This window comes from Phyllostomus hastatus, unplaced genomic scaffold, assembly GCF_019186645.2.
Source record: "Phyllostomus hastatus isolate PE091 unplaced genomic scaffold, TTU_PhHast_1.1 phas_contig_948, whole genome shotgun sequence".
NCBI lineage: Eukaryota > Metazoa > Chordata > Mammalia > Chiroptera > Phyllostomidae > Phyllostomus > Phyllostomus hastatus.
Window position 1 is genome coordinate 4,906,052 of NW_025333993.1, and position 12,478 is coordinate 4,918,529.

The following is a 12,478-nucleotide window of genomic DNA, read 5'->3' on the forward strand; positions in this document are numbered from 1 at the left end:
CAACGTTAGGTAGGACATAAAACTAGTCTCCCCCTTGGAGGTGGCTTTAGAAACTCTCAGGGTTCCTTGCCCACTTTGTCTGCCTGTCTCTGCAGAACATTCTGCTTCAGTCTCGTCCGTAGCGTGTGGCCAGGAAGGAGGCTTCAGGGGCTGGGTGGTTACTCAGATTTACCCGGGACCCCTTCGCCACTATCCTCATTCAGTCGGCTCCTCCGAGTGGCCCCGAGCACCCAGGGGCAGTAAAGCTGGACACTGGCGGGACTTCAAGGTATGGGAAATTCATGAGGTCAGCCGCTGCCTTTGGCAACATGTTTTGGCTTTAGAACTGGACCTGGGAGACCGGGAGTAAAAATCACCAGAGAACCACACTCAAAAAACAATGCCACCCTGACTGTGTCTTTTTGCTGAGACATCCCAACGAGGTAATATTTTTTCTTGAAAAATTTCCAGTGGCAAACAGTTTTCCTTCTGTGAACAAAACAGGACTTTGAGCCAAATTTAAGTAAATCTTAAAGGACAGCTAAGCTTGGCTGACATTGAGATTATACGGGTAAAAAGAAAGAGGATTCTGAGACTTCTGTTATATTGTTACTCTTCATAAAAAAATAAAATAAAAGCCGATCTGCAATTGCATCTTTGAAAAAAACCTTCCATCATCACTACTTACAAATAAGAAGCCTTTCCACTTCTTAGGTATATTTCTAGTGTCTTCCTTTGGCTTCCCCAAGACAGACAAGTCAAATGAACTTTCAACCAAGAATAGATGTGAACAGAGGAAGTACTCTTAAATGAAAAGGACCACTGGCCTTCGGAACCTCACCCACCACCCATAACTGTTTGTCCTGCGTGTCCGTATGACTGGCAGGAGCTTGGGCAGGTCGGGACGCCGCCATCGCGAGAACTGCGCGCCTGGCCTGGAAGCTCCCTGCTGTCCATTCCTGCTCAGAGTTTCCGTCTCTCTGGGGTTATTTTCTTCGGACACACACGCCCCTTCCCGTCTTCTCTTCCTGGCATGTTTAGCGTGAAGGCTGCTATTGCTTTTGCCTTAAGCAGTGTGTTGTTTTTCATTCAAAAATACAGTCTTATCAAGGAAGAGACTAGCTGGGTAGAATAGGAATTTCTGTATTTGTTATGATTTAAAACCAAAGATCTGAAGCCCGAGAAATGTGCAGGGTTTCTGCCCCAAGAGGCCATACGTCTTTACGTTCCGAACATTTTTTATGCGCAGGGCACACAGCTGTGGCCGACTTCCCTCCACTGTGCAGATAAAAGGAGCAAAGACCACGCATGCAAAACTCAACATTAAGTTTGTTTTTCATTTTCATATGCTGTTTTTTTTCTTTACTTCCTATTTTTTTAATCATATAATTCTCAAGGATAGACTCTCTGACCAAAAAGGAAAACAGAAAGGCGGACTGCTGAAATCAATGTCTATCCAGGCCGTCGGAGGCAACAGAAGAAGTCGTTTTGGAATTAGCAGCAGCAGCCTCAGGTGTCTCATAGCGGCACTCAGCACTGAAGGACCCCCAGGAAGGACCCCGGCTGAAATACTGGCCAGCACGTAGGGAGCCCTGCGGGTGAGCCTCTGCACCCACGCGTTCCCCAGCAACACTGTGAAGCAGATGTTATCTTACCCAATTTACAGATGAGAAAACTGAGGCGTAGAGAAGTCGTGTGACTTGCCATGACTTGCCATGCGAGGACGTAGCAAAACAAAAATCAAAAGTGACGCTGTCTGACCCCCAAATTCATGCTCACAACTGTTCGTTAGACTGTGCTGGCTGCCTGTGCTTCTGCATGGCCAGAAAAACGTGGAGATAAACTCTACCTGGATTGTTTGTTCTTAAAGTATGTGTTTGAAATGTGAGGGGAGAGAGCAATGGATTGCTGGGGTTTTAATGCTGAAAAGTGAGTTAAGAATATGATTGGCCTAATACCTGTAAGGTTTTTTATTTTTAATCATTTTGCCAGGAGTTGCATCCAAACGATTTTGTGTCATGGGGACTGACCGGTGGCGACAGACATGGCTGAGCCATTGGAACAGGGCTCAGCGGCCCCATGTGGAGACGGGGGGCTAACCCTTTAGAAGCTGGATTGTGAGGCAGTGGAGAGAAGGGCGGTCCGGGGAGGATCTGGGGCCACGGGCCATTTACCTGGTGCCACCGAAGTCTTGTGTCCACATTTCGTTAGTCCTGCGGCCAAGCCGGGCCGTTCCAGCACAGGCCAGCCCGCGACGGCCGCTCTCACCTCGTTCCCGCGCTGCAGGCCACGCTGAGCTCTGCTCGCAAACACTCCTGTGCCCGCCTCTCACGCCCGCTGGGAGGGGAGGAACACTGAATCCCCGCAAGGCTGTCTTTTTCTCCAAAAGATCCCTGCGGCTCAACAGAAAGGCCCCAGAGTAGCCCGCGGACGTGGTGGAAGTGTGGTTTGCTAAGACGCAGAACATCAGCAGCCAGGCAATTAGTCTCAGTTCCCACGAGGTCACAATGCAGAATTCGCTGAATAGCAAAACGGGGATAACGTGAAAGATGGGGGTCCGTGTCTAAAATCCAGCTGACGAGTCTCTTGTTTTGGACAGGAAGTGACACGACAACACGGCCAGCGTCCCAGAGTGGCGGGCTCACTTTCGTCCTTCGCTGCAGAGGGGTCTGACCTAGTCCAGTGGCCAGAAAGGCTCCGGGGAGGACGGGGACGCCTCGGAGTCTGTCTGGACAGCTTGAACATTTCCCGCAAATGAAATCGCCTGAGCTGTTTGGGCAGGCAGCCAGAAACAGTGGTTACAAATAAACGTGGCCTTTGGAGTCGCACAGGGGGGTGGCCTCCCCGTCACACAGCCCACCAGCTAAGTGCTCTGAGCCTCTGTCTCCTCAGCCAGAAATCCAGTTCTGTAAGAGTAACACTTAGGACTGAAGGGCGTTGGAAGGACTAAATAAGACAATATACGAAAAATCTTTTCAAGAGTGTCTGGCACACACAGCAAACTGTGAGTTTTGTTCCCTTTGCTGACCAAGAAAGTCCTTTGACACGGAGGTTCGAGGCGCTGTGCTCGGGGTGACCAGGACGATGGCATGCGCACTCTGTCCCCAAAACCCTACAACCTTGGTATCGACTCCACAGAAGTAAATACATTTGTCTGCAGAAAGACTTGCCCACGAGTGTTCATGGTCTTTATTCAAAATAGCCCCAAACTGGAGATGCCTCCAATGGCCACCCACGGCTGTATGAACGCACAACCTCGGACAGCCCCCTACTCGGCAAAGGAGAGAAACGAGCTCCTGATACCAACATGCGTGAATACCCAAAACATCTTGAGAAGGAAGAGAAAGAAGCCAGGCAGATGAAAGGAAATAAGCAAAGTGTCAGAAAACCGAGCAGAGGCTGCCCGGGTCCTAGGGGAGGGGAGAGATCAGCAGCTGAGGTGCACGGGGGACTTTGCGGAGGGATGGAAATGTTCTGGGTCTCGCTGGGGTGTTGTCGCGTGAACAGACACAGTTGTCAGAACCCATCCAACCCGACAGTCACGGTGGGTGCGGTGGCACAATAAGAGGACATCTGGCCTCGGTCTCCGGCTCCTGGCACAGAGCTCTCGGAAACCTGGGACTGTCCTGAGTGTCAATGGGACCATCTTTTGTTATTTGTGAGGAGCCCCTTCGGACCATGAGATGACTCGTGAGGAGTGGGGGGATCCAGAGAGCTCCCGACGGGAGCTGGTTGCCAGAAAAGTCGGTCACACGGTTGGGTTAGAACTTCCGGCCTCATCCCCACCCCAACCCCAACCCCAGGGAGGGGAGAGGAGCTGGAGGTGGAGTTCAAGCACAATGGGCTAATCAATCCTGCCTACGAAATGAAACCTCAATGAAGACCTCAGAAAGATGAGTTTGGGGGTGTTTTCTGGTTTCAGAACATGCCATGGGCGTGAGGGCGGTGCACCCCTACTCCACAGAGACATAGGTGCCCCCTTAGGACCCTATTGGCCCTTGCTCTGTGTACATGTTCCTGTGGCTGTTCGTGTGTCTCTTGCACAGTAGATTCTAATCATGAGCTGTGCACTTCTCCGAGTCCTGTGGGTTGTGTTAGTAAATTGTCATGGTAGAGAAGGATGACCAAGTCCCTCTGTAACTGGTGGCAGCCACAGCAGGCATCACGAGAACTTGGAAGAAAAGGAAACGGGACTGCTCCTCGTGACAGTTCGCCTGGACCATGGCGTCAAGTCTAAGGGCAGAATTTGTGGACCGGAGGAGGCTCACAGGGTGCACGCCATCTACCACCCTGGCCAGCCTTGTCCAGGGACAAGGCCATGGTCAAGGACAGAAAGGAAGGGTTTGCTGGGAAGGCTGGTCCGGGCTTCAGAGTGGAACTCAGGTGGATCTGAGTCCCAGCCTGGCCATCTCCAGGCTGTGTGACCTCACACACGTACTGAACTCACCCCTGCCTCAGTTTCCTTATCTGTAAATGAGGGTGGCTCCCCCTCATCGGGTTACCACAGGGATTATGTGAAGCCCTAGATACGGACTCCGACGCACAGCAGGCATTTGCTAACATCATGAATGTTAGCAAATTAAAATACCATGAAACACAATACCAGCGGTCTAATTTTAATTCTAAACTGAGTTGGATGTGTGTGAGCAGGTGAGAGAAGGTGCCAGGCTCCTGAGCTGAAAGGACCCTTCCCCTGCACCTGGCCGAGTTCCCCCCAGTTGTTCCCCAACCCCCCCTTAGCCCCTCCAGGCCCCACACACCGCCTGGTGGAGCCCTTCACACTGTGAGTCTTCACCCCCGGGAGCACTGCGGTGTCTTCAACAATGTCCGATGTCTAGGCCTGGAAAACAACCTGACCTACTGAGGCGTTTTAAAGGTTTAGCAACTTATTTATCCACTTACGAGAAAGTCTTTCCAAAAGAAATAATTTTTTAAGTGGGTTCTTTTTTTTAAGATTTTATTTCTTTATTTTTAGAGAAAGGGGAAAGGAAGGAGAAAGAGAGGAAGAGAAACATCAATGTGTGGTTGGCTCTCTACTGGGGACCTGGCCCACAACCCAGGCATGTGCCCTGACCGAGAATCGAACCCATAACCCTTTGGTTCGCAGGCCTGGGCTCAATCCACTGAGCTACACCAGCCAGGGCGGAAATAATTTTGTTTTTAAAGCTGAGTATCTCAGACAATCATAAAATGAATGCTTTGGTGAGGGTCATGAATCTCTTTCCAGATATTTGGGAATGTGTTATATTATGGCCAAAAAGGCTTGAAACAGAGGAGGACAAGCAGCCACTTGGCTCCCCAGGGTTCTGTGTATTCTTCTCTGAGGAGCTAGAACCATTGAGAGGCTAAAGGAAGGCCCTGCACCGTCATCAGAACTGTCAGTAGGTGATAGATTGCAGACTCCATTTGGACTCCTGCTGTGTGTGAGGCAAAGCTGCGAAATTCAAACCATCAACGGTTGGTTTCAATGGCTTCAAAGAAGGCATCAATAACATTTTCCCCAAAATAAATGATCTTGGGTAAAATCCTTATAAACAATACACTAATTAATTGACCCAGGGGGGTGGACTTTTTCTGTTTGTTAGTTCTTCCTCTGGCTAACAAGGACCTCCAGCCCACCTTCCGACTCCAACAGTGCCCCAAGTTGGACACACTGCCCAGGACGCTGAGGGCGGACACTTTATCAAGAAGCTTGTGTTTTGTCCCCACCTAATGGTCAGTCTCTGTTATTACAACTCACTGGGGCCACATCACCGAACCCTGCGCGCACAGGTGTAGCAGCTACACTGCTTTTGAAAGAAGAGAGTTTTAAATATCCCTCGAGAGCCTTCTCAGCCAATGCATTTCATCTGGAAAACTAAGAACTCGATGACAACCACAAAGCATTCGTATTGCCTATCTTGGGTTCTTGTACCAAATGATTTCAACCCGCAGAAATGCAAGGAAACAAGAGGGAGATGAAGCGGAGAGAAGGGAGCACTTCCTGTTTAGCGGTTAGAAAAAATGCCTTCAAATTTGGGAGTATTTGCTTTTCTAATTATAAACACAAAAGGAACTGTTACATTGAATCTTTAGGGCTCCCACAGACCAACAAACCAAACTCTTTGAGCTTCTATTAGCATCAAATCATCATATAATTATATATGAATCATATAATTATTCCATTTTCTGGTCTTGTCTCTTTTGTGCAGAATGACTTTTCCTGTGCACTGGGTTTTTCTTTACCCTTTTTTACATATTCACAATGCTGTTCAGTTTCCAGAAACTTCCTGCACTGATAAAGCATATAGATTTTTTAAATTATATTTTGATATTGCACAGTCTGTATTAGAGGATTTTCCTCCCTCTGCCACTGGGCCCACTAGCCACTGAAGGTTAAGCCAAATCTTCAAGAGAACTTATTCTATTTATATGGTATTGTTATCCAAGTAATGTCTGCATTTCGATAATCCTTTAAAGAAAATGTAATGTTACAAACAACAAGTGCTAGTGAGGTTGTGGAGAAAAGCAAACCCTAGTGCACTGTTGGTGGGAATGCAGACTGGTGCGGCCACTGTGGAAAACAAGATGGAATTTCCTCAGAAAACTAAAAATGAATCTGCCTCTAGATCCAGCAATTCCACTGCTGGGACTATACCCTAAGGATCCTGAAACAACCATTCAAAAGGACCTATGCCCCTCAATATTCACAGCAGCACCATTTACAATAGCCAAGTGCTGGAAGCAACCTAGATGCCCGTCAGTAAATGAGTGGATCAAAAAACTATGGTGCATTTACACAATGGAATTCTATGCAGCAGAAAGAAAGAAGGAGCTCCTACCCTTTGCAACAGCATGGATGGAGCTGGAAAACATTATGCTAAGCGAAACAAGCCAGGCGGTGAAAGACAAATACCATGTGATCTCACCTTTAACAGGAACCTAAACAACAAAACAAACAAACAAGCAAAATATAACCAGAGACATGGAAATAAAGAACAAACTGACAGTAACTAGAGGGTAGGGACAAGGGAAATAACAGGGAAAAGAAGGGGAAGGGTTGTCAAGGAACATGTATAAAGGACCCGTGGACAAAGCCAAAGGGGGGAAGGATGGAGGGTGGGGGGGGCGGGGGAGAGTGGTGAGGGGAAAATGGGAGACAACTGTACTTGAGCAATAATTAAAAAAAAGAAAATGTAATGTGAATAAATAATACTCTCCCAGAATATTCCTTTTATGACTACAGAAAGACAACATAACAAAAAAGTAATCCAATTTAAATAAGTGGTCTGGTTTGTTATCTTTGCTTGTTATTAACACAAAGGCTTATTTTCATTTGCAAATGGGAGAAATAGGAGGAAAATTGGCCCCTAGAAGAATAAATCTAGCCCTGTCCTACCTTGTCACGGAAGAATTAAACGTCAGCCTAGAGAAAGTGTGAGGCCTATTTGTGCACGGAGTTGTTAAGAAATAACACATGCTCTTAGAGGGGACACAGTTTAGTGCAGTGAAGTACAAACAGAAGTCAATTTATTAACTACGTGAATTTCCATTTCACTGTCGGCTCTCGCATTATTTTTAGCAAAGGGAGAAAGGTTTTTGAAGTTATCTGCATCAACGATTTGGAACAAAATCAACTTAATTCTCTTCAAAAGGCCTGTTTTTGTTATTAGGGTGGCCGGAAAAGAGCTGTTTCCCAGAATTCCTAAGATCCGCACAGCCTCTGCCACCGTAGAAAACATTCTGAAATAACACAAACAGGCTCAGCTGCAAAACAACCAGCAGACTCGGGAGGAGGCAAAGTTGATGGGCACGCCCAGTCGAATTGCCATCATCATCCCTGAATCAGAAAATCATCCTTAAAAAGCAAGGAAATGAGCTATTCCAACAGCACAGAAGCAACGTTTGCAGCAAGAAAAATACGAGGAATGCATAGCACATTCCCTTAAAAAGGGACGGATGGCAACAAAACCTCCGGAGAAAGAAAAATATCTATAATGAAGCAAGGGGCAGCAGGTGAGCGGAAAAGGGCTGTCGAACCTCCTGGCGGAAGAGTCACTGGGGCTGGACCAGCTCTTGCGGGACAGATACTACGGCATCCGGAGGCAAAATCACAGGCCCAGGCTCGGCCCATCACAGCCACGGCTGCCGATCCATCGAGAAAAAGCAGCAGCCACCCCCTTCGGCGTGGAAACATGCCAAGGACACGGGGTTGTAAATGTATTTACCCTTGCTGCCATCCCCACACACCTGGATGATAGTGTTACATCTGGGCGAGGCTTCAAAGACAGCGCACGCAGCGGTGTGCACAGCAGAAAACAGGGCGTCGTAAGACAATCAACGGTGTTTGAACACACGGACCCAGTCATCGGTGAAACCACACACACCCAACCCCAGCAGACCGAGAAGTTCGGCTGAGATTTGGGCGGGGCAACAGACAGATGGAGCGCAGGCACGTTCAAGGAGAGACCACACCAAAAACACCGGCTGCTCTTGGGACAAGATCTCTGCTATTCATCTTTATTTGCATGCTTGTTCTCCAGCAAGCATTCTACTTTGAAAGCTAATTCCGAGGCAAGTCGCATAAGGCACATACAGAGAAATACTTGTCCTAGCACAAAGAGGAGTTCTATATTTGGAAATCCTTTTTTTTTTTTTCAGGGTATTAGCCAGAAGGTCTATGCATGCAGAGCAAAAGAGAAAAGAAAAAAATAGGCAAAGGCCAAAAAGCCGAGGCCCGGGAAGGCATGCGGGTGTTGCCCTGACGTTGAACTTCATGGTGATGTGATGAGTAGAAAGGTTCACGGACACCTGACCAGCCAGTGCACGTCCTCCGTGGGCCCCGGGTGGGCTGAGAGGTAGGCTCGCCTCCGGCCAAGGCGTGTGTTGAGTCTGGTTTGTGGGGAGACGGTTGAAATGTCGCTTCAAGACTTGGGCTTTCTGGAAGAAAGACAGAGCGTTAGGGAGACGGCTGTCAAAGGGAGAAAAAGAATGTTTAGCACAATCTTCACTGTTCATCACGCAAGAAAGGGGCGTATGGCCCCTTTTATTCCATAAACCACTACTCCTCATTTGTTCCAAGCGCACGGAAGGAAATGAAGTGTTTCTCACGGGAAACCAGACCAGGTTTACGTCTTTCTCTGTATTAGCACATGGCAAACACCGTGAGGAAGGCCACGTCCTCGGTGTGGAGGGCGTGAGCGGAGAGGCTCAGCTGACAGTCTGGTCCTGGGGGAGCCCCTCCAGGAGTGCCATTTCGGTCCCCTGCCCCCTGGCATTTCTCCAGGGGCAGCAGCTGAGCATCAGTATCAAACAGGAAATGACAATGTGTTCCTGGTTCCATTCATGGCCACACTCTCCCTAAACACCACCAACGTGAACTACAAGACGAGATGGGCTTGTCTTTGGAAGCTGGACAGTGTGCCGAATGTCAGACTGCGCGGCCGGGCTGCAGTTTACAGAAGGATACTGAATGTTCCCAGGGGTCAGGGGGCATGTAGGGAGCTGTCTGATTCGCTCCTTCCCCGTCGGGCATCCTGACCCCACCGCAGGCTTCTGTGGACAGGATTCCGAACCAGCAGCCACCAGAGAAACTGGCACAAGGCACTGGCCACAGCTGCCATCACTTGTTTTTTCTAATCAGCCTGCAAAGCCACCTGGGCACACGAAGGGTTCTCTCAGCTGCGCCGTTCCACATTCAGTGCGGTGTTATGATTGCCGCGTTAGAGCTGCATGGCTCCTAGGGAACTTCAGAGGGAGTAGAGGTGAATTCGCACAGCACCTATGAGTCTTCTACTGTGGGGAATTTTTTTTTTTTTTTTTGCTATCAGGACAAATATCAGCTTATTTTCCTTCCCACCCATTCTTCAGATAAACTTCCGAAAACTAACCTGGCTGTTGTTCTTTTTCAAATACGGCTCCCAACCTAATTCCTCAGAAATGGGATGAGAGACACCAGTAAGACTGATGCCAGACTTCTCAATAGTGACCATGGAAAACAAATAAGTAAATAAGATAAAGGGGATCATGCCCAAAACGACAGCATTAGGCCTTAGAGTAGAAATACATGTGCCCAGCACAGGAAGGAAACCGCCTGGGAAAACGCCCGATGATGGGCTACCTTGGCCGTGCAGTCTAAATACATGAGTGGTGAAACGTTCACGGTCCCATAACCAATTGTGACGGCTACTCTCGCCAGCTCTAAGATTCCCTCAGAATGTATTTAGCTCCAAGACTGTCCATTGGCTCTTCAGGTCTAGGTAGAAGTATGTCATGAGAGGAGGTTTGCGCTATTTACACCGGGCTTTGGTACCGAGAGCCGTGTCACTCGGGAGCAGACACTTGACAAAGCCCCGGGGATTTCTTTCTTCTTCTCCGAGCGACCCCTCCCCGCACCCTGCATAAACGGGCTCTGAGCCTCACCGCAGACCCTATGAAGACCTGCGGGGTGGATGGGGGCTCACTCCCGCACTTTCTCCCGCCTGCCCTGCGCCCCTGACTCCAGCAGCCCAAAACCCTGTCTTATGGGCATGTTGGTGGAGGCATGACATGGAAGGAAGGGAACTTTCTTAAATTCTTCATTTTGATTTAAATTTTAAAAAGAATTCTTATAACACCAGAGCAAACCACGGCCTCAACTTTAGGGTCAAATAATGACAATACATTTACATAAGCATTTGCTATATGACTTGTAGAATCAGCTATTTTTATAGCACTTAGTGATCTTTAGGTGTTTCTGCACAGTCTCTCCTACCTGTAAGGCCCACGCTGCTTGAGCAATTCCCCCATGTTCTTATATCTACTACCATTAGATACTATCACTACCTTATGAATATATTTAGGTGGCGCCTGCCGAACTTAAGGATTATATAATGATTTTTCATCCTCAGTAGAAGTTTAAAACTACCAGGCAGCAAATGCGCTTCTCAAACTTCCCTAAAGCGACGTCACCATGTTCCACGGTGTTTCTGCACGAGTGTTCTGGTTAACACTTAATGAGCGAGTGTGTCATACCAAGCTCTTATCACTAAACATCTAGCAGCGATATCTGTCTTTCTTGAATGACAGCCAGCTCTGTGTTTTTTTGAAGTTATACAATTTATCACCACCACTGTAGACATCGATTGTCATTCCCCTGCAGACATGGAAGTACATGGGTCGGCAGACGGGTCTGTGGACTGGAAGGCTGAACACAGAACACCGCCTGCGCCTACACATAACAAAGGTCATGTGGAGAAGGAGGGGGAGATAAGCACACAGCAGGCTCCTCCTCAAAGGTACACTCCTTCCCAGGATCCACACGCTGCCATGCCCCGGGCCCAAGCCCTGGGCCTGACGGAGTCGACCAGCCATGCAGCTCCAGAAGGGGGCAGCCCCAAGCCTCAGGAAGACAGACAGACACATTTGAACTAGAAGCCACTCCCATGACCACTGAAATGCAGCATAGAAATCATACAGTAATAAACAAGTTTTCAAGCCCGGAATTAGGTGACCACCTGAAATAGTTGAAGAAATAAAGCACGGACAGGCCTAAGAATCTTCTTCTCCTTCTTCTTCTTCTTCTCCTGGTTCTTCTCCCTTCTCCGCTTCCTCTTCCTCTGCTTCGCCTTCTGCCCCCTCCTCGGTCACTTCTCCCGTCTGTTTGTAACAAAAACCAGTTTATCGTGGGGAAGAGGAAGGGTCAACAGATGCAGTGAGGAATGCAGTGTAAAGTCCCATATGAGAGTTGAGGGCCTCCCACACACGCCACCCAACACACACACACCCCCCACACACAACACACACACACACACACACACACCACATGCAACACACACACACCCCAACCAACACACACACACACCCCACCCAACACACACACACACCCCAACCAACACACATGCATCCCACCCAACACACACACACACCCCACCCAACACACACACACACCCCACCCAACACATACACACACCACACCCAACACACATACACCACACACAATGCACACCACAGACTCTACAATAAACATGCCAGCTAGCCCACTAACGGTCTGAATTACGTGGTACAGAGGATAAACTTTATTCCTTTAAATTTTATCCTTAATAACTTCAACACTGTTTTCTAATCTTTCCTTTAATGTTTTAATTGTACTTTTAAGTCTTATACCCTCAATACTCTTAATTTCCAATACTTTCTTATTTTTAATTCTTAACCTTTTGTCCTGATTCTCTTATATTTTAGTTCTTATTCTACTTCTATTCATTTAAGACATTTCCTTCTTAAATGCACTATTTTATTGAGTGTATATGTTTATGTTTCTAATTTTCTTTTTTTTAAGATTTTATTTATTTACTTTTAGTGAGGGGGAGGGAGAAAGAGAGGGAAACATCAATGTGTGGTTGCCTCTTCAGCGCCCTCTACTGGGGACCTGGCCTGCAACCCAGGCATGTGCCCTGACTAGGAAATTGAACCGGCGACCTTTTGGTTCACAGGCCAGTGCTCAATCCACTGAGCCACACCAGCCAGGGCTAATTTTAATTCT

The 12,478-nt window shown here is 48.0% G+C and overlaps 1 protein-coding gene across 1 annotated transcript in view; it reads right to left on the bottom strand.

Annotated features, from left to right (window-relative positions):
• Positions 1–8,449: 8,449 nt before the first annotated feature.
• SH3BGR (SH3 domain binding glutamate rich protein) overlaps positions 8,450–12,478 on the bottom strand; it is a 29,867-nt gene continuing 25,838 nt past the window's right edge. Inside the window, exons 6-7 of the mRNA XM_045852481.1 lie at positions 11,454–11,595; positions 8,450–8,898 (exon numbers count right to left, since the gene is read on the bottom strand). Coding sequence (XP_045708437.1) covers positions 11,488–11,595 — 108 coding nt within the window. The 3' untranslated portion in view covers positions 8,450–8,898; positions 11,454–11,487. The remainder of the gene's footprint in view (positions 8,899–11,453; positions 11,596–12,478) is intronic.